Genomic DNA, 25,492 nt, shown 5'->3' with positions numbered 1-25,492 from the left:
CTGGGTGACCCTGCTCTGGCAGGGGGGTTGGACTAGATGATCTCCAGAGGTCCCTTCCAACCCCCACCATTCTGTGATTCTGTGACTGTACATGCCTGGCTGTGTAGCCTTCCCAGCAGATATCGGGGTGATTGAAGTCCCCCATGAGAACCAAGGCCTGTGATTGCAAGGATACTTTCAGCTCTCTGTAGAAGACCTCCTCATCTTCCCCATCCTGATCAGGTGGCCGGTAATAAATACCCACAACAGTGTCTCTCGTATTAGCCTGACCCTTAATCCTTACCCACAAGCTCTCAACTCTCTCTTCATCCACCCCAGGGGAGAGCTCGATCCATTTCAGTATGTACACGATACCTAACCAGATATGGTTAAAACTGAAGGAAAAAAGGAGAGTTGATGGCCTTTGAAAGAAGGGGCAGACCACTCAGGAAGACCACAAAGATGTTGTAAGGCTGTGCAGGGAGAAAATTAGAAGGGCCAAAGCCCAACTAGAACCTCACTCAGCTTTGGATGCTAAGAACAATAAAAAACCTTTCTATAAATACATTAGAAATAAAAGAAGGACTAAGGATAACCTCCATCCTTTATCAGATGAAGGCGGTAAAATGGTGACAAAGGATCAGGAGAAGGCTGAGGTACTTAATGCCTTCTTTACCTCAGTCTTTAGTAGTAGTATCGATTATTCCCCGAGTACTAGACCCCTGAGATAGTAGATAGGGGTGGGGAGCAGAATGAAGCCCCCATAATCCAAAGGGAGATGGTGAGGGACCTGTTCCATCACCTAGACATACACAAGTCTATGGGGCCTGATGGGATCCACCCGAGGGTGCTGAGGGAGCTGGCAGAAGTGCTCAGCAAGACACTTTCCATCCAAGACATCCCCACCTGGGGAGGTCCCTGTTGACCGACGTCTAGCAAATGTGATGCTCACCCACAAGAAGGGCCGGAAGGATGATCTGAGGAACTACAGACCTGTCAGTCTGACCTCAGTACCTGGAAGGGTCATGGAAGAAATCATCCTGAGTGCCGTTATGCGTCACATGAAGGACAACTGGTGATCAGGCCCAGTCAGCATGAGTTCATGAAAGGCAGGTCCTGCTTGACAAACCTGATCTCCTTCTATGACAAAGTGACCTGCTTGGCGGATGAGGGAAAGGTAAAGCCTTTGATATGGCTTCCCACAGCATTCTCATGGAGAAACTGGCTGTGCATGGCTTGGACAGGAGTACTCTTCACTGGGTTAAAAACTGGATGGAGAGCTGGACCCAGAGAGTGGTGGTGAATGGATGGTGGCCGGTCATGAGTGGTGTTCCCCAGGACTTAAGTACTGGGGCCAGTTCTCTTTAATATCTTTATCAATGGTCTGGACAAGGCGACTGAGCGCACCCACAATAAGTTTGCAGATGGCACCAAGTTAAGTGGGAGTGTCGACCTGCTTGAGGGTAGAAAGGCTTTGCAGAGGTTCTGGACAGGCTGCATCGATGGGCCAAGGCCAATGGTATGAGGTTCAACAAGGGCAAGTGGCACATCCTGCACTTGGGTCACAACAACCCCATGCAGCGTTACAAGCCTGGGGAGGAGTGTCTGGAGAGCTGCCCAGCAGAAAAGGACCTGGGGGTGTTGGTCAACTGCCAGCTGCATGTGAGCCAGCAGTGTGCCCAGGTGGCCAAGAAGGCCAACAGCATCCTGACCTGTACCAGGAACAGTGTGGTGAGTAGGACTAGGGAAGTGACCATCCCCCGGTACCGGGCACTGGTGAGGTCCCACCTCGCGGGCTGTGTCCAGTTTTGGGCCCGTCACCACAAAAAAGACACTGAGGGGCTGGAGGGTGTCCAGAGAAGGGCAATGGAGCTGGTGAGGGGTCTGGAGCACAAGTCCTGTGAGGAGCAGCTGAGGGAGCTGGGGGTGTTCAGCCTGGAGAAAAGGGGGCTGAGGGGAGACCTTCTGGCTCTCTGCAGCTCCCTGAAAGGAGGGGGTAGGTGGGAGTTGGTGTTTTTCTCCCAAGGAACAGGCGATAGGACAAGAGGAAACGGCCTCAAGTTGCACCAGGGGAGGTTTAGATGGATATTAGGAAAATTTTTTACACTGAAAGTGTTATTAAGTATTGTAACAGGCTGCCCAGGGAAGTGGTGGAATCGTCATCCCTGGGGGTATTTAAAAGACAGGTATACGTAGTGGTTAGCGATATGGTTTAGTGATGGTTTTTGTCAGTGTTAGGCTGATGCTTGGAGTAGATGATCTGAAAGGTCCCTTCCAACCTAGGCTAGGCTAGGCTATTCTCTTCTACTCTATTCTATTCCAAAGATTGTCCTCTAACTTAAAGTACACTTTAGAACTTAAGGTGAACATATAAAAGAAAATTGTTAATGTTAATTTTTGCTATGTAGATACTCTATTACAAAGGAAGAAAATGAAGTTGCTGATAGTATCATAATATTCAGTGATGATGGAAAATACCGACAAATATAGTAAAATTTCATCTTGTTCTGTCTACTAGGCTACAGTTCTCTTATGAAACAATTCACTCACTTCATGTACCTGCAGATCAACCTGAACTGCAATGAATGGTATCACTGCTGGTATACCTTATTGACAATTGTTGACTTCAAAACAAAAAAAATAAAAGAGAGTTCAGATTTTTTCTTTCTTAATTACAAAGTGTCCACCACTGACTCAATAAATAGCACAGAATCAAAAACCTGGAAATTGTTATGTACTTACCCCATCCTATCACAATATACGTCTGTAGCAGTCGTCTTTCAGAGAGTACAACAGTTATCAATAATGTATGGAGATAAATTCCTTCTACTAATAGCCAAAAATAATTTGCCCCAACAAAGTAATGCATGAAAAACTGGGCAGTCCTGCAAATTGTTACAATCTGTAGAAATGAGAGACCGGGAATCATTGTTAATATATAAAAGCTCTGACAAATTCTGATTTTCTCTTGTTACTTTAGCAGCCGTTTTAAAACTAGCACGTGGTTGTGATACAACTGCGATTCGGTCACATATCTCACAAGATTCTCCTTGCTGCTTGGGAGAGGCTGCAGGGGAGTGAGACGATTTAAAGGCTCCTACATTGTCGGAGTTTGAGAGGAGGTACCAAGTAGGAAGAGACAATGACAGCGTAGGCTGGGATATGTGTTCTTTGTCATGATCTGCTTATTCAGAATTTTTACCAATGATCTATTAAAATAATAGTCACTGTTAACATCTTGCAGGTAATTTTGCTTGTTGATATGGGCAAACTATATTCATACAGCATCATACAAGTGTAATTTCTCCACAGTGGTTGCAAATGAGAGATGTTGTTATTCCATTATCTAAACAAGTGTAAGAAAATTAGCACATATTCTTAATATAGAAAAGCCTTTAAACTATATTTTTTCTCTTTTCATCTTCTTTCACAGCAAATAACCGTTTAACATTGTGTTATCAAACATTAACAAATGTTTGATAACATTGTGTTAAAAGCAAGATTTGTGTGCATTGCATTGTCCTATGCATATCAAGAGTGAATAAATATAGTATTATAGAAGTGCCAAATAAATATGTAGTTTTCTTCCAAAAAAATACAGGTTTAAGTTGTTTTGCTTAGTTAGATGCTTCTAAATATAACTATTGACTAATTTGTTTTTTTAATACAAGGCTTCATTAAAACCAATCTATTAAAATTTATCAAAACAGATTTTTTTTCTTGATTAACCCAAGCTTTGTCAGCAAAATTTCAGCATTCAAAGCTCAACTAACACCTCAAAACTGTCTGCTATATGGTAAACTTCCAAAACTGTAACTGTTACAGCCACTAGCAGCTCACATTTACTGTTAGCAAGGAACTAACAAGTTACCTCAGGACTGAGGTATAATATCCATCCAGTTTCATCATTCGGTCTTTTGGAGTAAATATTGTAGTATACAGTATCTTTTATAAGAACTGCTGTGGCACGCAGGATAAAAGATGCAAATAAATTCATATGGATGTAGTTTCTTGTGCAGTGAAGTTTTCTGTGGGAGAAAAAAATATATGTATGAATCCTCTGGAATATATTTAATTTGCAGAAATGAAAAAAATACTGTTGTATTCACATTGTTGCTATCATTGGATCTTGCTTGGGAATTGCCTTTATAATGCTTATTAGGAAAATACAAGTTATTCACCTCAGAAGCTAAGCAATAAATTAAATTACATGAAAAGAAGAGTGTGCGTACTGAGGTCTGTACTTTTAAACACATGTAAAGTTGTACTAACCTGAGGAAAGAAAGTATAAGGAGAGCTAATACAAGTGAGATGAGAGAAAAATAATATCCTACAGTGTACAACAACTGTAACGTGGTAAGTAATTTATGTTCTTCTTCCTAGGAACAAAGAAGAAAAGTGTGTTACACATGCAGGCAGAGCACGAATGCAGCTCAGAAACTTCTGAGGCCAACTTCTTTGCATTGCAACATAACCAGCGGAGGTTCCTGGTGCCCGCTCCCTCTATCGCCTCATGAAATCACTGCGTGACAGAGACTTGTGCAGACAGCCTTAGTTTCTTTTTAAATTTGAAGGCACTCCCGATCTCGTTCCAGATTGCTCCTACACAAACACTGTTTGTAGTCTGACTTACAGCCAATCGTTGCCATGATTACATGCACCAAATGGATCCTGGTCGTTTAATAACTGCAGAGATCAATGCACTCAACCCGTACACACAAGTGCCATTACCGTGTGCGTGGCCTGGGGACACAGTTACAGACCAGTTGTATCTGTACAATTTTTAGAGTCAGCTCTGTCTAGTCATTGGAATAGACTGACTTCTGCCATGAGTTCAAAGAAAAAAACCTAAAATTAGAGCTGTCTAGAATGTCTTCAAATGACGAATAAGACCTCAGAGGAGGAAGAGGGGCACCCACACTTTCTTTCCACTTTGCTTCATTTAACATTTTGTCTCGCTAAGGTTTTCCATTTAGCTGCTTACGTCTACCTCTCATCTCTTCATATTGCTTTTCTAGCTCAGTAAAAGCTTCTCTGCAGAGGGGACATAGAGATACAGGGTATATGACTTAGAGGTACTTTCATAATCCATTTTTGCCCTGCAAAGATTTTATTGGAACCTGTGTCTTTTCCTCAGTGATTTTGCCATTTTCTTTGTGAATTGTCTTACTTCTCAGCACCAGGGATTTTAGCCCTGTCTTCCAGCCAGGAGGGTCTCTAATCATTTTATGCTAATGAGTACTATCTGGACAGTACGAGTGGGCTGTCCCTCTTGGAGAGGGTGAAAGTGCCCAGGTAGAGCAGCGTGTGTGCATGAGGATCCCATAGCACAGCCATTAGTCACTCTGCCCCATGAAAACATTCAAACAGGCATGAACCTAATAAAAAGCATGAGTTATCATCTTGGCTGTGACAATTTTGCAACACCATAGCAAATGAAATCAAGCTGATTCCTCCGGTGTATGCAGATACTGGCTCTGGGTTATTTCTAACATCTTGGTGTTTTCCACTAAATACAACAAACGGGTACAAAACCACATTTGTGGTGGTAAGAAAGCTGGTTAAAGCTTTCAGAGACATTGCCTGCTGTCACACAAGATGAATTAATGTGTCTCCCACCCACAACTTTGCGATCCAGAATGGTCAACAAACCATGGAAAACTCTCAGTACTTATGAATATTTATCACACTTGTATAAATAAACTGTAAGTTTGGAAGTTCATGTACTCACTATATAAAGAGTTTAGTAAAAACTTAATAGCACATGGGGATCCTGAACTAATAGCGTTGAATAAAGGAATCAATAATGTTACCCAATAAAGAGTGCTCACCCAACAAAGTACTAAAAAGGAAAAAAATAATCGACGGTAGTACTGCTTACCTAAGAGACTTCATTTTGACATCGGCAGAGCTGAACTCCATGACAACAGAAGTTACAAGAAGCTGAAACCCGATAAGCCACACACTTTGCCGTTACCCCAAACTCCGCCGCGGTCCTCGCAAGCCCATGCCCAGCCGAGCCGGCAGCGCGGCCGGAGCCCCCCTCGGGCCGTCCTCGCCCGCACCGCCCCGGGCCGGGGCCACCCGCGGCTGCCGGGCGGGGACCGCACCCGGCTGCGAGAGCGCGATTCCCAGCCCCGCGGCCCGGCGCTGAGCAGCGGTTGTCTCCAGTTCCCCCCCGGTAGAAAGGGCCGAGCGCTGCCGAGGCGGGAGCGTGTAGTTCGCTCTTCGTGCGGCTCGGGAGAGCCGTTCCCCGCCGCTGACAAACCCAGCACCCCGGCTGCCTGCTGTGTCAGACCCGGGCAGATGGCGTTTGCATTGTGATGAATCCTTCAGTCTGTAACTAATTAAATTTGAAAGGGCCGGTTAACGGCTCATTAAATGCTAAAAGGCACAGGAAGTGTCAGGGAATGAAGTTGCCTGGCCTTGGTAGACCGCAGCGATTTGGGGCAGATGATGGGGTGCTTTGAATTTAAGTTATTTGCTTGTCAAGTTGCAGTCTTTTTCAATTTCGTTCGGAGAAATTCAACACGTGAACACTGGACTCTGAACAGAAAATAATTTGTGGCATCTAAAGCAGGAATTCCCCTCCTTAATCTTTCTTCTGCTTCTTCTAAATAAAATAACAGGTTTCCATTTGGTAATCTAAGTAAAATCTGAACATCTTTTGCTGGTGTTCACTGGAAATGTTTTATCGGTTACTTAAGAAGGGCTCAAGAAGATTAAAGTATTAAATCGTAATGAACATACTTACATTTTTTTTGAAATGATTTTTCTCAGAACATTCTGAACTATCACGCCAAATGTCTGTGGAGTTTTCCTTTGTTTGCCAAGTCCCGTCATCCAAGCAGACTCTGTATACATACCCTACACTTCCTGAAAGTAAACAGAGGTTTAGTCTGAAAGGTCAAAATAAAGATTTCGTTTTTCATACACGTTTTAAAGATTTCTCCCTTACACCACAGCAATAGACACTACTTCACCCTCACTCAAAAAAAGAAATAAAAACCACTTTTGTCTTTGATAATATATTTTTTGTATTTACATAGGACTAAGTAGGAATGTAATCTAGCAGAAATAAACTCCCAGAATGTACCTGGTATTTACAAAAAATACATAGTTACTACATCCAAAAGAAAAGCCTACATCTCACTTTATTACTTTTTCCTCATTAGGCTCAAAGGTTCCATCAAGTATTGGTACCACATTGCCCAGGTGGTGTAGTCAAAGTTGTAGGAGGAAGAGTATGGTTTGATTCTGGAATGATCTTTCTCTGAAACAGCTGTGTCTGGTGTCTTATTTATGTGCTTTGAGGTCCAATCAGCAGGTGCTGTGAACCGGTGAAGCTTTCTTGGCTTTCACTGCATTGTCCTAGTTTATACTAATTAAGAATTCGCTCATAACATCAGAAGAATGATATGGGGACTCTGGCTGATGTTTGTTTGGTGTTGTCCTCAACAGCTGCCTTCCATTTATTTCTAATCAGACCTGAGCTTTTTCATTTGTGTTTGAATTAGAAAGTGTTTAAGGGTTGCAGCAACAAACAGAGTATCTTGTTTTGCTCAGAATAACTGGAACTGAGAGAACTGCTTTGGGAACACAGTTTGCTGTGATAGAGCAAGAACTCTGTGTGGAGACTGGACACTGAAAAAGAAAATCAGAGCGCATCTATGAAATGTGATCAGGATTCTAGACTACCCTAATTTTTCAGTGCTCAGGCTTGGCAATGATGACAAAACACAATAAATTTACCCCAAGCGTCCAAGCATTTCTGGTCCCAGTCCATTGGTGTCCCAGAACAGAGACACTTGTGCCTTGGAAATGGGACCAGCCATGGAAATGGGGACCACAAGCAACCCTAAGCCCAGTCCTGCAAACTCTCTAGGACAAACAGACAGTTGGGCTGCCTCTACTGACTCCTCTCCTAAGGTGCTGTGGCATGGATGAGAATGCCAGATGATCCTGCAACACAGCAGGCCCACGGTGTTCCCTACTGCTGACACAATTAGAAGCTTCATAACCTGTTACAATATCTTACATCCTGCTTTTATAGAAATTTAGTCAGAAAAAGAGAAAAAAAAAAGAATTTCCATTGCATGCAGGGAAGGAAGATGCTTTTATGTTTATGATGAAGAGCTGAATTTGTTCTAAAGGGTTGGCAGAAGCAGTTATTTGTGAGACTAGATAGCAGCCATGTCTCTGTACATTTAGCAGCACAAAAAAGCACAAATGATGATGCTACAGAACAAACCATGTGTGAGGTGGGCTATAGAAAGCTAGGATAAGCAGCCCATACTATTCTCCCATAAACTAAAGGACTCGGGCACAATTGGTCCTTCTAAGTATTATTAGAAATGTAGCTAAGAGAGCCACATGCAGCTAAGAAAGGTTGTGTAGCAGGACTCAGAAATGCCAAGCCGCAGTGGTAGGAATGTCCTTTCGTTTGTTTAGGAGAAAGGGAATGTTGTTTGCTTTCGGACAGTTTCGCTCCTGCAGATGTCATTCTTTTTCCCTTCCTGAGAGCCTCCCTGCTCCAATCCCTCTGAGAAAAGGCTTCTCAGAAAGCTTGTTTTTTCACCACGCCACTTGCTGGTACAGCGGTATGACCTATTGGAGGGCTGACGGCTTGGACTGCTGCTTTGTTTGGCTATTCCAGTTTTCTGGGACAGAGCTTCACGTCTGGCGCCGGTGGGGACCCCAGACATGAACCTCAGAAGCTGAACCCCCAGTCTGCTACTGCCAATAAAGGTTACATGATCTTGGAAATGTTGCTTTGTAGCAGACGGTATGGAGCTGTAACAAGCACACATGGAGAAAAAGAGTAAATAATTAAACATCAACAACAATTTTGTTCCACAAATCAGAAAAGAGGTGAAATGAGGTGAGACAAGAAAGCCCTGACACTTCAGAGTACGCTGGGACAAGAGAGACCGGCACCATCTGTCCTTTAGCTGGATTCACAGCATAAACTTGAAGTGACCACTTTCACGTTACCGTTTTCCATCCACGGCAAATACGAAGGACAAGGAACAGAGACGTTTCCTGGGGGTGAGTAAGGCCAGCAAACAAATTGATCAAATGTCCCATTACAATGTATTCCTGGGGAGAGAAGCAAATAAACGTTTTACACAAAGTTGTTCAGACCATGGACAATAGTGAAAATCATCGTATGCTGTTTAGGTAACTTGCGAGCTACTCCAGTGTATTTACAAGATGTAGCAGATAAACCTTCTGCGTTCACTGTGGCTGCTACCCTTCTTCCTTAGATCTACATAAGAGCAGCAGGTTTTACATACTTCATTATGAGATAAGAGTATTTCTCAAAATCATCCTGAGACCTCTGATGTCCAAATGTAGCAGACAGGTTGCAGCTGTGCTCTCACTCACTGTTTTTGGTACATGCCACAGACTTTTTGCTAGTAAAGGGAAGATATTCCACCTCTCATGACCCCTGTGACACCGGTTCTCAGCTCAGATCACTGCCAGCTTCTTGGATAGTAACTCCTCTTAGTCTTTGGGCAAGAGAGATCAGGGAGACGGTAATATCTCAGACTAACTCAGTTTTAAGCTTCACAGGTATCACATCACTCTCAGGACTTAAGGTTAAGACAAAATAATGCAGAAGTTAAATGGCACCATCAGGTTACAGTAAGATAAAATAAAATGCAACATTGGCTGCACTAGTCTTTTGGTTAGTTTCTGTCTTCTAGGATAAGCTGAAAACCTCCTCTCTTAACTTTAATGCTTTTGCCCATTCAAAGCCAAAAAAATATATCCTGCTTTGTTTTCCGTATGTCATGGTTTATTCTCAGTCAGCAAGAAAGAACGACACGAACACTCTCTCAGTCCCCAGCCCCTGGGGGACAATCAGAAGAAAAAGGCAAAACTCGTGGGTTGAGACAAGGGCACTTTAACAGAAGAGCAAAAGGGAACAGGAAAACTACAGCAATAACACAGATAGGGGAATGTACAAACACAGTTACGGAACCACCACTCACCAATGGGACTGGGACCCCCAGCCCGCTCCCAGCGGTGACTTCCTGCCCACTCCCCCGGCAGCTCCTGGCTACAGCCTGGGCACGGCTCACCTGGGATGGAATACCTGTGTCCCTGCCGGAGCCTGGGGAGAATTAGCCCTGTCCCCACCGGAACCAGGACACCATGATACTTAGAAATATTTTGAGAAACTTGCGTGGGAAGAAGAGTACAAGAAGCAGCAAAGACAGCAGCATTCTATCTCATTGGCATCTATTTGGGGTTCTTTTGCTAAAATACAGCGCACAGTATGTGCATTCTTAGTAATTCCCTTGTACCTTTGAGGCTGAACATCTGTGGCCACTTCTGCCTTATGACTCGTGGAGTTGTTAACACTCATAGATGGATTTTTATTGTTCCTTTCCCCAATATCTTATCAATGTTTGTTCAAGTGTGGATTGGGTAGGTGGCCAGGAGGAAAACAGGTTTTTTCTCCATTTCATGAAAACTGCAGTTCTGAGTCTCTGTAATTCTCCGTATCTCCTGCTACAAACTGCCCTCTAATATCTTGACATGTTTCACTGCTTTTGGCCTCCTGGGTCATCTGGCTTAATTCTAATTGCCACCAAAAGCCACCATTCTCTGCCTTCCCACCATAATACCCTCTGCTTTTCCATTGTACCAAGGGTTTTTGCACATCAGGTTTTCACCACAGGTCATTGATCTCTCGTTTCTCACTACTATTTCCCTTTCTTATCAGCTTTACTTTATCCTGCAGGTGTACTGGCTGGGCTGATCTGTGCTTTACTTCCCTTCCTCCCCAGAAAAACTTTTGATACCTCTCCAATATTCATCACTCTGTCTTCTTGCCTCTCTGAGTGTAGTCACATAGTTTGTAATTTATGGCAGGGAAAGGGAAAGGAAGGGAAGGGAAGGGAAGGGAAGGGAAGGGAAGGGAAGGGAAGGGAAGGGAAAGGAAGGGAAGGGAAGGGAAGGGAAGGGAAGGGAAGGGAAGGGAAGGGAAGGGAAGGGAAGGGAAGGGAAAGGAAGGGAAGGGAAGGGAAGGGAAGCTGAGTCCGGGATGTAGCCCAGGATCTGATTTGCTTTTGCTGAGGCTGCAGTGCACTGCTGATGTATGTTCAGCTTGTTGTGCACCAGGGCCCCCAGTGGACACCCTAACCTGTTCTGAGATCTTTGTTTATGTCTTGGTTAAACTTCATACAGTTCTTGCTAGCCCATTCTTCCAGCCTGTCCAGGTGTCTCCGTAAGATGGCTCTGCCTTCTGACATGTCCACCTCACCACCCAATTTGGCCTTAGCGGCAAACTTGGTGAGGGTGCTTTCAATGCCATTGTGCCCAGATCATTTACGAAGAGGTCGAACAGCGTGGGCGACCCCACTTGTGGCAGGCTGCCAGTCTGAGTCAAAACCATTTTCCATCACTGTTTGAGTGTGGCCTGTTAGTCAGTTTGCTACGCATCTTGCAACCCTCCATCCAATCTGTACCTTGCTACCTTGTCCAGAAAGTGGCTGTGGGAAGCAGTGTCAAATGCTTTGCTGCAGTCCAGGAAAACAACGTCCACTACTCTCCCCATGTCAACAGCAGATATTACCTTGTTGTAGAAGGTGATCAGGTTATTCAGGCATGATTTGCTTTTGGTAAATCTGTGCTGGCTTTTCCCAGTCACCTGCTTCATTCTGTTAGTAACAGTTTCTAGGAGGACTCATTACATTACTTTCCAAGCAATTGAAGTAAGACTAACGGGCCTGTAGTTTCCTGAGTCCTCCTTTATTAGTGGCCAGTTTCCCTTCCCTGTTTAGCAGTGAGCCTATGTCTTCTCTGTGCATCTGCTCACATATGTTATTGATCTTGACATCTTTGGACAATTTCAGTTCTAGATGAACCTTAGCTCCTGACTGCATCTCTGCATGCCATAGCAAAGCTCTGGTAGTCCTCAATGGGTATTTGGCCACCTTTGCATAGCTGGTATGTTTATTTTTTGCTTTTAAGCACACCCAAAAGCTCAGGAGAATGAGTGGGCAGTTCCTGCCCCAGGTATACTATGAAAGCTGAAGCAAGTTCTTCATGGAGATGGGAGTTAGAAACGAGAATGGGATCTTGCTTTGTTTCCCCATCTGTTAACAGCTGCACAGCATAAGCTAAGGCAAATAGCTCATGCTGTTGCAGCTGCCAGGAGCTGCAGCTGTGTCTGGAGCAGGTCAGTGGTGAAGGCTGGAGAGCATGAGGATTCATTCCTTTAGCATGTTGCCATGCCCAAGAAGAACTGCCCATTTTCAGCAATGCCTAATTCAGTTGAAAGAAGAGAAAGCCTGGTATTGAGTGTGATAACTAAAAAGTTTCCTTGACTCACAGGGGATATCTTCCTTTTTGCTTTTCAAAGGCCTGTGAAAGTTAGAGATTTCAATATTTTGGGAAAAAATTAAAGAACATTAAAACATAACATATTATATAATTTAGACTTGAAAACCTCTTTTTATCCCCCCGCCCCCTCCCCCCCCCCCTCCCCCGCTGTTCTAAATTCCCAGGCCAGTGCTTTGGATTGATTTCCAACTTCTAAATGCATTTTGAATAATGAAAAATACATGTATTAATCAGACCACATGTTCTGGCCAACAAAATTACACACTACAAAGTCATAAATGCAGCTTTCTGCCACTGGCAAAGTGAGTCAGAGCTCATAGCAACCAAGCAAGATGACCATGAGTGCACCACTTGCACACGGGACCGGAGACATACCTATAGCCAGTGAGTACACAATATATAGCACAGTTTCACTCTTATTCTTTCCTTGGTGACTGCAATCACCTCTCTCCCAGCTACTTCTTGAACTTCCCCAACTATTCAAACCAAGCCTTTGTCATCCTTTCCTGAAGACAGACCTCTAGCTGAGCAGAGTTCATACTTTTAAGAATGAAACCATCACAGATTATAAGCTCCCCTTTTGCCAAATAGCATAAAACTTACAGCACTTAACCAGAGGTAGGAGGTGTGGACACAGTTCCTCCCCCTGACACTTTTCAGGAGAAGACAGTGTCCTCTAAAGCTGTGCTTTCTTCATCCAAGAATCCAACAGCCATGGAGAATAAATAAGGTTCCTTAAGCCAGGTGAACCTGGGGCAACCTGGTCTCTGTGTCTTAGCTTTTTAACCTAACGACTGTATCACAAAATGTGTAAGCAGTCGTATGAGAAGAGAGCAGCTCCCCAGCTGCCCTGACTAGGCAAAAACCAGACTCTGTCTTGCCTCGTGTGTTTTAGGTTCTTGTCTGCCATGGCTCAGTTTCTAAAGTATAGAAATGGGAGATATCTTGTTTTCCCTGGGTGGTCTGTTCTCCTGAGGTTAGCTTGATTTCCAGGAATTTGTGTTTGACTTCCTTCAGGCTGAAAAGGGAAGTGAAAACTGGTACTTACCAATAATGGGTAGCAGCTACCTCTTGACCAGGCTCTCAGTGCTGCACCATAGTAGTAGCTCAGCACCAGCTGTTCAATGGTTCATTTCTGTATATGATCTAATTTTATATATAGGAACCTAACATGTTTCAGGACAGAGAGAGCCATTAACTTTGTGATTGTGTGTTTGCATGTCTCGTAACAGATGATTGTTCTACATTTAGAACTTACAAACAGGCACACACTTCTGCAAAGCAGGTAAAGGAATAGTTGCATATTCATTAATGCTACTTAACACGTTGATTTATTGTGATGTTTGTTTCCTTACCAGTATCTATAGTTGATTCCTGCAGCATTTTCAAGCATTCCTGTTTATATTTGTTCCATCCAGTAGTGGTTTTTTTCAGCAGAGAACCTTTGGCCTGTGAGTGAAAATACTGAAAATGAGGAAAATCGGTTAGAACCTTATGGTCTTTTAGTGGCAAGTTTCTTTCCATTATAGGAAATTTAATAGGAGAGGAGAGGACAGAATAGAGGAATGGTAGGTAAGCATGCAGGTGAAGACAGATCCCTTCCTTCTCCAGGAAACTGTTAGTGACATTTTTCCAGTTGCTGTCTTTGCCTGAGCAAGAAATGTATTGCCATGGTGCTATATTACCACAGAAATCTATTCAACTTGTGTGAAGTCCCTTTTAAAAAATCAACGCAGATATTTAATCACTAGGACCTGTGAGGGTGCACCAAAACCACTGCAATTTCATTCCTCCACTGTAGAAAAAGGGTGCTTATCTTCAGAAATTTTACAGTCATTCCAGGCTTTTTTATAGTCAATTTATGCCAAGGTTAGCTAATACTTCTCATGTATTTAAGTTTCTGCTAGATCAGTTTAGGAATCTGATGGATAATTTTGAGGGATGTTTATTTTTAGAGTGTTTTTAAAGATAATCAAACACACCTGGCTGAGTAGTACAGTGAAAAATCGAATAAAAGGGTAATGAATAAACAATACTATTTATCTACTAACGCCTTTTCTCCAGTTCATTCTGTACTCCCGCCCAGTAGTTCAAAGACCACTTCTTTCTCCAACAAACAGCTGCAACCGTGCCATAGACATCTTTCTTTCCCTCATTTTTGTGGAGAAAACACAATTGTAAATCTTAGTTGTACTTGCCCTTCTGCACCAACTATATTGTCCTTTTTGCCTGGAGAGGGCAAAGTTTTGCTGTCCTCTTGTGCCCATATGGGAGAAGAATCTTTGCCCTCAAGATTTCTCACGTGGTGAAATGGAGCATTATTTTTATCCATGCCAAAATTTTCTCCATATAAAACATCTCACACAAATGGATTTTTATGTCCTGAGCTTTTGTAGGTACATTTATTTTCTTTTTTATTCCTTTTTTTTTTTTTTTAAGATATTTTCAAAGCTGGTTTTGCCTGGGCCTTCCTGTTATACAGACAACCCCAGAGGAGATCAAGAATTTCTTTAAATTCTGAAAAGTTAGATTTCTGGAGAGAATATGATCTGGAACAATTGCATTGATGTGATCTGTTTAGAGACAATAGAAATAAAAGCACTTCAAGAACAATCTCCCATTTATTAGCATAGCCTTGAAGACAGGCTCGGCTCTGAATTTAGTCAGATTAATGACAGCAAATTCTGCAGAGTCCCCTCTGGTGTCTGTAAATCAACCATCTCATGGTTGCAAGAGCTGCCTGCTCCTCTTGGCTGGTCCTATGCTGCAGGTCCTGGCCCCTTGCTCTGACTCTTTCTCTTTGCCTGCTCACCCTGTGCTGTGTTCTGGAAGCCTCTGTCCACAAACACGTTTAGCTGCTCCTAAAAGCAAGAACAATCCACCCTCAGCCCACAGGGTCCTACCAAATTTATCACCCACTCTTTTCTTTTTCAGGTGAAGGTAGGCTGAAAATGCAAATGAAGCAAAAAAAAATGTGTCGGTGTCTAAACAGGCACTTGCTGTGATGGACAGATTCTGTCAGGTTGTATGGGGGAGGATTGCTATATGAGACATGGATGGCACTGCGTCCGCAGAAACACACAGAAGAAACACAGAGGTTGAGGGAGTTGTCAGTGGTGTTGGAAAAGGGAATGAGAGAAGAGGTTTAGGAGCCCTGCTTGGACCTGCTGACCTTGAGTCCCTCCCTTGGCACTAGGAAGCAGATAAGCAGAAAGGAAAGAGACCTAGACGAAAGGGTGAGATCAGGGATGTAGATCAACAGTTACTAGCACAGAAGAGAGAATTAAATTTGTCTCCACTGGTAAAATTACTCCTAATATAAAATCTGCTTTGCTGTTAAAAATAAATAAATAAATAAATTCCCAGCTATAGACAGATTTTAATAATGGTTTTATATATAGTGACTGATGTGCTTAGGATATGGTGGACATCTGTGGCATACGCCTTATCAATGTAAGGGCTGCAATTGTCCTGAGGGGACTCTCATATTTTAACTTCCTCTCTGTAAATATCCACCTTTCTGAGACATCTTTATCGCACAACACTCTGACTAGAGAGGCCTTTAAGAGGGCCTTAGTTGATAATTACTGTTTAGGAAAGGAATGGCTAAAAATAGAAGAGTTAAATGCAAAATTGCTTGGTGAAGTGTTAGATTTGGGCTGTTGAAGAAATGTTCAATTAGGAGTAAAGCAGTTCAGTATCAGTGTGATCATCTGCTCTAGGTGACCCTGCTCTGGCAGGGGGGTTGGATTAGGTGATCTCCAGAGATCCCTTCCAACCCCTACCATTCTGTGATTATTTATCCAGGGAAAATGGATGAAATGGTAGAATTCAAGAATTATCATGAAATGGTAGGATTCAAGATCCTTCGGGCAGTGAGGAGAGCATGCAGCAAGCTCACTACCCTGGACTTCAAGAGAGCAGACTTTGGCCTCTTGAGGGACCTGCTTGGCAGGGTAACGTGGGAAAAAGTACTGGAGGGAAGAGGGGCCCAAGAGAGCTGGTTAGTATTCAAGGATCACCTCCTCCAAGCTCAGGAGCAGTGCATCCCAAGAAAGAAAAAGTCAGGCAAAAATTCCAGGAGGCCTGCATGGATTAACAAAGAGCTCCTGGACAAGCTCAGAAGCAAAAAGGAGGCCTACAGAGGGTGAAATCAAGGGCGGGTTGACTGGGTGGAATACAGAGAAACTGTCCAAGTGGTAAGGAACCAGATTAGGCAAGCTGAAGCCCAGATAGAATTAAATCTGTCTAGAGACATCAAGGATAACAAGGAAAACTTCTATAAGTATGTCAGGGGTAAAGGCAAAACTAGGGAAGACGTGGGCCCTCTCAGGAAGGAGACAGGAACTGGCTGGATATCCACACTCAAAGGGTTGTGGTCAATGGCTCAATGTCCAAGGAAACCCGTGACGAGTGGCGTCCCTCAAGGATTGGTACTGGGACCAGTGCTGTTTAACATCTTTATTGGAGACATGGACAGTGGGATTGAGTGCACCCTCAGCAACTTTGCCGACGACATGAAGCTGTGTGGAGCAGTCAACACGCTGAAGGGAAGGGATGCCATCCAGAGGGACCTGGACAGGCTGGAGAGGTGGGCCCATGAGAATCTCATGAAGTTCAACCAGGCCAAGTGCAAGGGCCTGCACCTGGGTCGTGGCAATCCCAGGCACAAATACAGGTTGGGCGGAGAATGGCATGAGGGCAGCCCTGAGGAGGACTTGGGTGTGCTGCTGGACGAGAAGCTCAACATGAGCCGGCAATGTGCGCTTGCAGCCCAGAAAGCCCACCACATCCTGGTCTGCATCAAAAGAAGCGTGGCCAGCAGGTCAAGGGAGGTGATTCTGCCCCTTTACTCTGCTCTGGTAAGACCCCAGATGCAGTACTGCGTGCAGCTCTGGAGTCCTCAGCACAAGACAGACATGGACCTGTTGGAACGGGTCCAGAGGAGGCCACAAAGATGATCCGCGGGCTGAAGTACCTCTGCTGTGAGAACAGGCTGAGAGAGTTGGAGTTGTTCAGCCTGGAGAAGGCTCCGAGGAGACCTTATAGCAGTGTTCTTGTACCTGAAGGGGGCTATAGGAAAGGTGGGGAGGGACTCTTTATCAGGGAGTGTAGCGATAGGATGAGGGGCAATGGTTTTAAACTGAAAGAGGGTAGATTTAGATTAGACATTAGGAAGAAATTCTTTGCTGTGAGGGTGGTGAGCTGCTGGCCAGGTTGCCCAAGGAAGTTGTCGATGCCCCATCCCTGGAGGTGTTCAAGGCTAGGCTGGGTGAGGCTTTGAGCAACCTGGTCTAGTGGGAGATGTCCCTGCCCATGGCAGGGGGGTTGGAACTAGATGATCTTTAAGGTTTCTTCTAACCCGAACCATGCTATGATTCTATGATTCTATGAAACGAACATCAGCCTAAGCAGTCACTGTGTAATATGCCAGCTGGTCTCCTGAAACCAGGGCTTTGAGAGGCAGGCAAGTGGTCAAAAAACATTGTCACCAAAAATGAAAAATTCACTACTGGTTGAAAATGTAAAGACCAAATTTTGGAGAGAAGGCTAAATATAAATTTTTCTAAAAAAACAATCCTTATACCAAAGAATGATTTCATCTCTCCAGGGAAACTAAATTCCCTTCTGTCTGGACTAGACCCTTTTTGGAAACTGCCTTTCACACATGTGGTCACCCTGAGCTTGTCTGTGCTTGGTGTTGTGTCAAGAGAGTTAAATAACCAGGACAATGTATGGCTATGAACTTCACCTGTATCTTTTTCATTGACACTATGTTTGTTGGAAAAATAAAGAAAATCAAATTTATTTACTTTCAAAACAAGAACAATGGAGACTACTGTTATATAAGATCATTAATTTTTGCTGCGTAAAATGTTGCCTGCCTGATAGTCTGCTTTTAGTCTCTCAACTAATTTCCAGACACTCTACTTTAAATTCCAGGGAGCAAAAGACTATAATTATTCTTCTTCTGATGGGCTTGCAAGATAAGGAGAGAATATTTACAGCAGTCATGAGAAAGGAATGCATGTTTCCAAAATAAAAAACATCTTGACATTTCCCTCATGTAGGCCTCAAAATGATGGGAGACAGGGGAGAGTCTTCAGACACTCCCGGGTCAGTGAACCTTATTTAAAGAGGCTAAGACATGGAGATGACGCATTTGTAAAAAAGACTGCTTGATTTAAGAGATAACACTTCAGTTTTTAATAAACAAATGCATTAAACAGCCAAGGAAATAGAAAGGATGCCTCACAGCAGCTACCTGGCTGTGTGTTTGGTTCCATTCCTGAAGACAAGGCTGATATACAGTCATGAAGAAGCTCACTCAACAAGAATGAGGATCAGTTTAGGCATAAATTACAGTTTCACATCACTTCCTTATGTAATTGCCTGTTTCTGCAAAGCTGCAGGCAGAGTCGATACAAGGTCACTATTGGTGTAAATATCCGTGCGATGCTTGATTTTCTGCTATAAGATTTTCTGGTGAAAAAACCAAATCAAGTCTATATGAGCTGCACCTGACAAAAAAATTAAGAGCTGTCATCTGACCTCAAAAGTTAATTTGAATTATAGTTAAAAGAATATATAAAATAAATTATTAATCAAAAAAAGTGGAGAAGATTGGAAATTAACAGGGGAGCAGACAATGACCAGTTAATAAAGGACATTTAGATACAATCATAGAATCACAGGACGGTTTGGGTTGGAAGGGACCTTTAAAGATCATCTAGCTCAGCCCCCCCTCAATGAGCAGAGACATCTTTGACTAGATCAAGTTGCTCAGAACCTCGTTTAACCTGACCTTGAATGTCTCCAGGGATGGGACACATACCACCTCGCTGGGCAATCTGTCACAGTGTCTCACCACACTCACAGTAAAGATTTTCTTCCTAATTTCTAATCTAAATTTACCCTCTTTCAGTTTAAAACCATTGCCCCTCATCCTGTTGCTACACTCCCTGATAAAGAGTCCCTCCGCACCTTTCCTGTAGCCCCTTTAGGTACTGGAAGGCTGATATAAGGTCTTCCCAAAGCCTTGTCTTCTCCAGGCTGAACAACCCCAACTCTCAGCCTGTCCTCATAGCAGAGGTGCCCAATCCCTCTGATAATTTTTGTGGCCTCCCATGGACCCAGTCCAACAGGTCCACATCCTTCGTATGTTGGAGGCCCCAGAACCCGATGCAGTACTGCATCTGGGGTCTCACCAGAGCAGAGTAGAGGGGCAGAATCACCTCCCTTGACCTGCTGGCCACGCTTCTTTTGATGCCGCCCAGGATTTTTTGAATACAGCTCACAGGCTGGCTGCGAGCGCACATTGCCAGCTCATGTCCAGCTTTTCATCCACCAGTACCCCCAGGTCCTTCTCCTCAGGGCTGCTCTCCATCCCTTCATCCCCTAGCCTGTATTGATACCGAGAGCTTCCCCGACCCTGGTGCAGGACCCTGCACTTGGCCTTGTTGAACCTCCTGAGATTCATACGGGCCCACTTCTCAAGCATGTCCAGGTCCCTCTGGATGGCACTCTCAGGTATGTCAATGGCACCACTCAGCTTGGTGTCATCTGCAAACTTGCTTAAGGTGTCCTCAATCCCTCTCTCTATTATTTAACTTCTACATGTCATTCATAATCCTGGTCCCAATACAGACCCCTGAGGGACACCACTTGTAACTGGTCCCCATCTGGATGTTGAGCCATTTACCCTCTGGATGTGACCATTCAACCAATTCCTCATCCACTGAACAGTCCACCCATCAAATCCATATCTCTCCAACTTAGAGAGAAGGATGTTGTGGAGGACCCTGTCAAAGGCCTTACAGAAGTCTAGACAGATGACATCTGTAGCTCTCCCCTTGTGCACTGACATAGTCACTGCATTATAGAAAGCCACTAGGTTGGTGAGGCAGGACTTGCTTTTAGTGAAGCCATGCTGGCTGTCTCGAATCACCCCCCTGTCCTCCATGTGCCTTAGCATAGCTTCTAGGAGGATCTGCTTCCCGATCTTCCCAGGCACAGAGGTGAGGCTGACAGGGCGGTAGTTCCCAGGGTCCTCCTTTCTACCCTTTTTAAAAATGGGTGCGATGTTTCCCTGTTTCCAATCACTGGGGACTTCACCTGACTGCCGTGACTGTTCAAATATCATGGAGAGTGGCTTGGCAACTACATCAGCCAATTCCCTCAGGACTCTGGGGTGCATCTCATCAGGTCCCACAGGCTTCTGTATATTGTGATTCCTCAGGTGGTCACGGACCTTGTCTTCTATTATAGTGGGAGGGACTTTGCTCCCCAAGTCCCTGCCTTGCAGTCCATCCACACGAGAGGTGTGGGAAATTGAGGTTACCAGTGAAGACGGAGGCAAAAAAGCTGTGGAGTGCCTCAGTCTTCTCTTTGTTGTTACCAGTTTGCCAGACTTGCTCGTTAGGGGGGGTATGCTTTCTTTGAACTTCCTTTTCTGGCTGACATACCTGTAGAAGCCCTTCTTATTAGTCTTTGCATCCCTCACTAAGTTCGGCTCCAGCTGTGCCTTGGCCTTCCTGACCCCATCCCTACACAACCAGGCAACATCCTTATACCCTTCCCAGGATACCAGTCCCTGCTTCCACTGCCTGTGCATTTCCATCTTGCTTTTTAGTTTGGACAGCAGGTCTCGACTCAGCCATGCAGGTCTCTTGCCTTCCTTTCCTGATTTCTTACACCTGGGGATTGAGAGCTTTTGCACTTTATGGAAAGCGTCCTTAAAAATCTACCAGCTTTGTTCTGCTCCCTTGTCCCTGAGGGCAGTTTCCCTGGGGATCCTATTAACTCCTTGAAGAGCTGGAAGTTTGCTTTCCTGAAATTCAGCGTCCTGACTTTACTCCTTGCCTGACCCATATCCCTCAGGACTGCAAATCCCACCAGTGCATGATCACTGCAGCCCAGGCTGCCTCCAATATCAATGTCACTGATTAGCTCACTTGCATTGGTGACCAGCAGGTCCAATGTCACATCCCTTCTGGTAGGTCTGTCTATTACCTGGCTTAAGACATTATCCTCAATGCACTCCAGCAGTCTCCTGGGGAAAAGAACCATGAACCCCTCTGCAGAGCATGTACTGTGAGAGACCTAAAGCAACATTTTACTCCTAGAAGCCACAGCTGGAGAATGCATGTCTCACTTTTTGAGAACTGATATTTAGTTGTAGAAATAAAGAGCCACCTTAAGACAATGTTGCAGTACAGGAGATTTTTGACTTTTCTTGAGTTGTACATACAAGGGCAGATGTTGAAAAGGAGTAAAAGACAGTATTAATGTGTATTATTTGTCCTTGGTGCAACTCTGCCTGGATAGTATGACTAACTCCGATGGTCACCCCTCAAAAGAGATGACGACAAATTTGCAAGCCGTAAGAAAAGTGCTGGAGTGGCCTTAATGATCAAACTAAAAGTCTAGGAAATCCCTATAGATTTATCTTATCAATGAAATGTTAAATAGATATTCAACAGCAAACCATGATGACTTGAATGGCAGCAACTTGTGAATTGATCATAAGCTACTTAGGGACTACCAAAAGAAGCTAAAAAAAGCAAGCTTGCTGTTTTACTTGACTATTCAGTGTGCAGCGGTCTCCACTTTCTCTGGGGAAAATCTATGACATATGTATGGAGAAAGGCAGAAGAATACTTTCAGTGCCTTAGCATGAGGAAAATCCACTTTCTTTCATTTCTTGGTTTGAAAGGGATTGATGCAGGTACCCCAGACAGAAGACTTCAGTGTTTTCGGCAGTGGGACATCCTGTTAAGGCTCTTCCGCATTGAGTGCACTAGAGAGCTATTCACTGTCCAGGGAGAAGGCAAACTGTGGGCTGGGAATAAGGCACTAGCCTTAAGAGGGAAGGGGAAATTAATGAATTGGGGACACCTTGGTGGTGTGTGTCTGTTTAACTAAGTGAAAAGGATTCAATGAAAAAATCAGTTTGCCTCTGTATCTTACATCAATATTGCTTATTCTGTATGTTACATCAACATTGCTTATTATTCTTCAGAGAGGGGCACAGGTTCTCTCAGAAAGAGGAGGGTCTGTGGTCTGGGCCAATATGAGGGGCACAGCAATCACTGCTGAGATCACGAGGGCTTTTCCTCCTTTTACCACGTGTGGGAGAAGGCCCAGTCCTGCGGGCGTGTTCTGAAAAGAGCTGCCAAGTTGATCTCTGCATCTGACATGGATCTGTGATTGCAGATCCCAGTGAGGTTCCTTTGGACTACTGAGTGCTAGCAAAATTTGTATACAACACATGCTCAGTGGTAGAAGTACAAGCTTTCATGTAAATTTACTGTGATCTCAGAGTGGCAACATGCAGCTCATCATGGCACTTGATCTCAGTTTTATGTTTCAGTTGCATTTAAACAGGACTTGGGACTCAGAAGAAATTGAACTCCAACATGTAAGACAAAAGCTCAGAAAATCCACGACCTTTTGCCCTACACTGGACATTTCTTCACTTCAAGCTATGTGAAGTTTCACTGGTGGCAAATGAACCACCTCAGTCTGCGAGCCTGGCACCCTGCTTGCACCAAAGTTCACCCGTACTGAAATTTAATCAGACTTCCCTGGAACAATTTTTCAATTAATTTGGTTTGCTCAGCGCCCCCAAACTGCTCCAAGATGACACCATTGTTTAAAAATACATTGGATGCAGCAGAAAACACTGCCTAAAGCTCTTGCTTAGGAAGTGGATTATAATAATAAACCTTCAAGGCTCTGAATGGACCAGTTTAAATTTATTTTTTTCATAACTGATGGCAGTATAATCAGGATTTAACCCTTTTTATTTCTTATTCTAAGCTAGCGATGAAATGAATTATTTCTGTTTATTCATACTATGCTATTATGGACAGAAAAAAATGTCAATTTAGGTACAAACTAGAAATAATAATTAAGGATTTACTTATTCTTTCAGTCATGATCCTGGTTTATTCTGATTGATATTTTTCATATAGGTGTTTGCTATGAAATATGGATATAATGATTTATGATTGTTTTTTCTTTAAATTTTTTCTTGTTAAATAAAATAAAAAGAAATATAACACATATTTCTTTAAACAAGTTACAGGAATCACTATGACAAAGTAGTTCACTGTGATTTAGAGTCCTGTAAAGTTTTGATCTCATGGAAGTAACAGGAGATTGTCTGTTAGCATTGACGGAATCAGTGCTTTGGTTAAGGTGTCCTATAGATTTAAGGTGTCTCACAAACCTGGGAGTTCTTTCAGTTCTTTTATGCGAGAGAATCTGTAGATTTGAATTATACAAAAGCATTAGGAATATTTTCAATTAAAAAAAACCCAACTGAGCCTGTGTCTCCTGGTAACTTTTTCTTCATAAAAAAGCTAGTAACACAGTTATGGTCTCTACAGCACATACACATGCAAACCCACTTCCTTAGTAACCCAGCTAATGAAGGATGACTGGATAGAAATACCTTATTACTTTCAGTTTAAAGTAAGCCTGTCAATTACACTTATTCTCATGTACACTTATTTCATAGAAATGAAATGAAATCTATATGTGAATTGAAATGTAAATAAATGTGTATGTAATAATGTATATGTAAATGAATATGTATAATGTATATGTAAATGAATAAATTATATGTAAGTGAAATGAAATCTATATGTGAATTTTATTCAGATGAATTGAAATTTACTATATCTTAGTATTTTTTTAAATTCATCAAAATCAAGGTTGATATTAATAATTAATAATGATGATTAGAAACATAAGCGAACATTTCTTTGAAATGAATTACACAATCAAACTCTTCCAAATTATAAGACAATATAGACCAAGAAGTAAGATTTCATATTTCTTTATAGATTTTAAAAAAATAAGTGAACAGTTTAGTAGATCTCTACAAGAAGTAAAAGTAGTAATCACATAAAAATTTACTAGCCTCCTGTAAGAAGCTGAGGTACAGAATGAAACCAATAATACCAGATTTCAGAAATGTGAGATTCAATGTTCACCCCTCATACAAGTCAACGGCTAAAAGATAATGCTGGCAACAAAGCAAAGCTGTTTTTAGAACAGGGGAAAACCATTAGAAAATAAACATGATTCCCAATAGTATTGATATCTGGTAGGAAAATAAAAAAAATAATATTATTCAATACTGATCAATATTGGTATGAAAAGAGATTGTATAAATGGATGTAAACACAATTTATTCACTCACAATTTATTCACATTAAGTGACCCTAGCCAGTGAGTTCTACTACAAAACTCTACAGCTTCTCAGTGAACATTTCTCATGACTAATTTTTAATATATATAAATTATAATATCAGAACCATTTTTGAAACAAACATGCTGTTTGTGAAGGTTAAAATGTTATGTGATAGGAATCCACTTTTATACTGTCCATTATTAATTATTGAATTAGCTTACCTGTTTCACTAGAAACAGTATCATGACAGAGCTGGCAGGTGCGGGAGATATTCTGGACCAGAGTCCCATGCTGGAATGGAGACCAAAAAGTGTCACCATGCCCATTCTAATAAATTTGTCCCCAATATGCTGCTATTTCGCTCCACTATAGATCAGTTATATCACCCTGTCCTGAGGAAAAAAAAGTAAAAATATCTTCTTTTATGAGCGCAACTGTTTCATGAATCTTCTTGCAAATAAGAGAGAAAGTCTACTAAAGCGTCTAGGCTTCCTAGACTCCAACTATGTTATGTTTTTTCTGATTAAAGGCAGAGAGAATTTACTTCAAACTTCACAGAAAGTCTGCTTACTGTATCTTGTCGTTTAGCCAATAAGAAGTCAGAAAACTATTAAAACATTAAAGGCCTGATCGTGTTCCCTTGAAACTCCATGGGACTTTTGCCAGTGGTTTTGCAAGAATGCAGTCCAGCTCCATAAATACATGTATATATTTATACACACCTCATGAAACCATTAAAAGTGCCCTAGAACACAGAAAAACTTTGTGTAGCAAGCTTGCTGAATGTATCCGGCTGTTAGGAAGCAGCTCATTAATAGCTGGTTTTATGCTTTCTGATCATGTTTTGTCAAATACACACAGTCAGTGCAGGATTGCAGAGAATCTGAATGTACAAAAAATGATGTTACCAGCAGATAACGTTTCATTACAATTCTTGTGACATTCATTATTTTT

The 25,492-nt window shown here is 42.8% G+C and overlaps 1 protein-coding gene across 1 annotated transcript in view; it reads right to left on the bottom strand.

Moving 5' to 3' along the window:
* Positions 1–24,864, bottom strand: part of GLP2R (glucagon like peptide 2 receptor) — a 50,753-nt gene extending 25,889 nt beyond the window's left edge. The window contains exons 1-7 of the mRNA XM_074607422.1: positions 24,760–24,864; positions 13,692–13,785; positions 8,974–9,078; positions 6,734–6,855; positions 4,252–4,358; positions 3,851–4,007; positions 2,722–2,881 (exon numbers count right to left, since the gene is read on the bottom strand). Of these exons, the coding sequence (XP_074463523.1) occupies positions 2,722–2,881; positions 3,851–4,007; positions 4,252–4,358; positions 6,734–6,855; positions 8,974–9,078; positions 13,692–13,785; positions 24,760–24,864 (850 nt within the window). The remainder of the gene's footprint in view (positions 1–2,721; positions 2,882–3,850; positions 4,008–4,251; positions 4,359–6,733; positions 6,856–8,973; positions 9,079–13,691; positions 13,786–24,759) is intronic.
* Positions 24,865–25,492: the final 628 nt, after the last annotated feature.

Source organism: Larus michahellis, chromosome 14, assembly GCF_964199755.1.
Source record: "Larus michahellis chromosome 14, bLarMic1.1, whole genome shotgun sequence".
NCBI lineage: Eukaryota > Metazoa > Chordata > Aves > Charadriiformes > Laridae > Larus > Larus michahellis.
The sequence above is the reverse complement of the archived record's forward strand: the minus strand, read 5'-3'. Positions and strand labels throughout refer to the sequence as shown.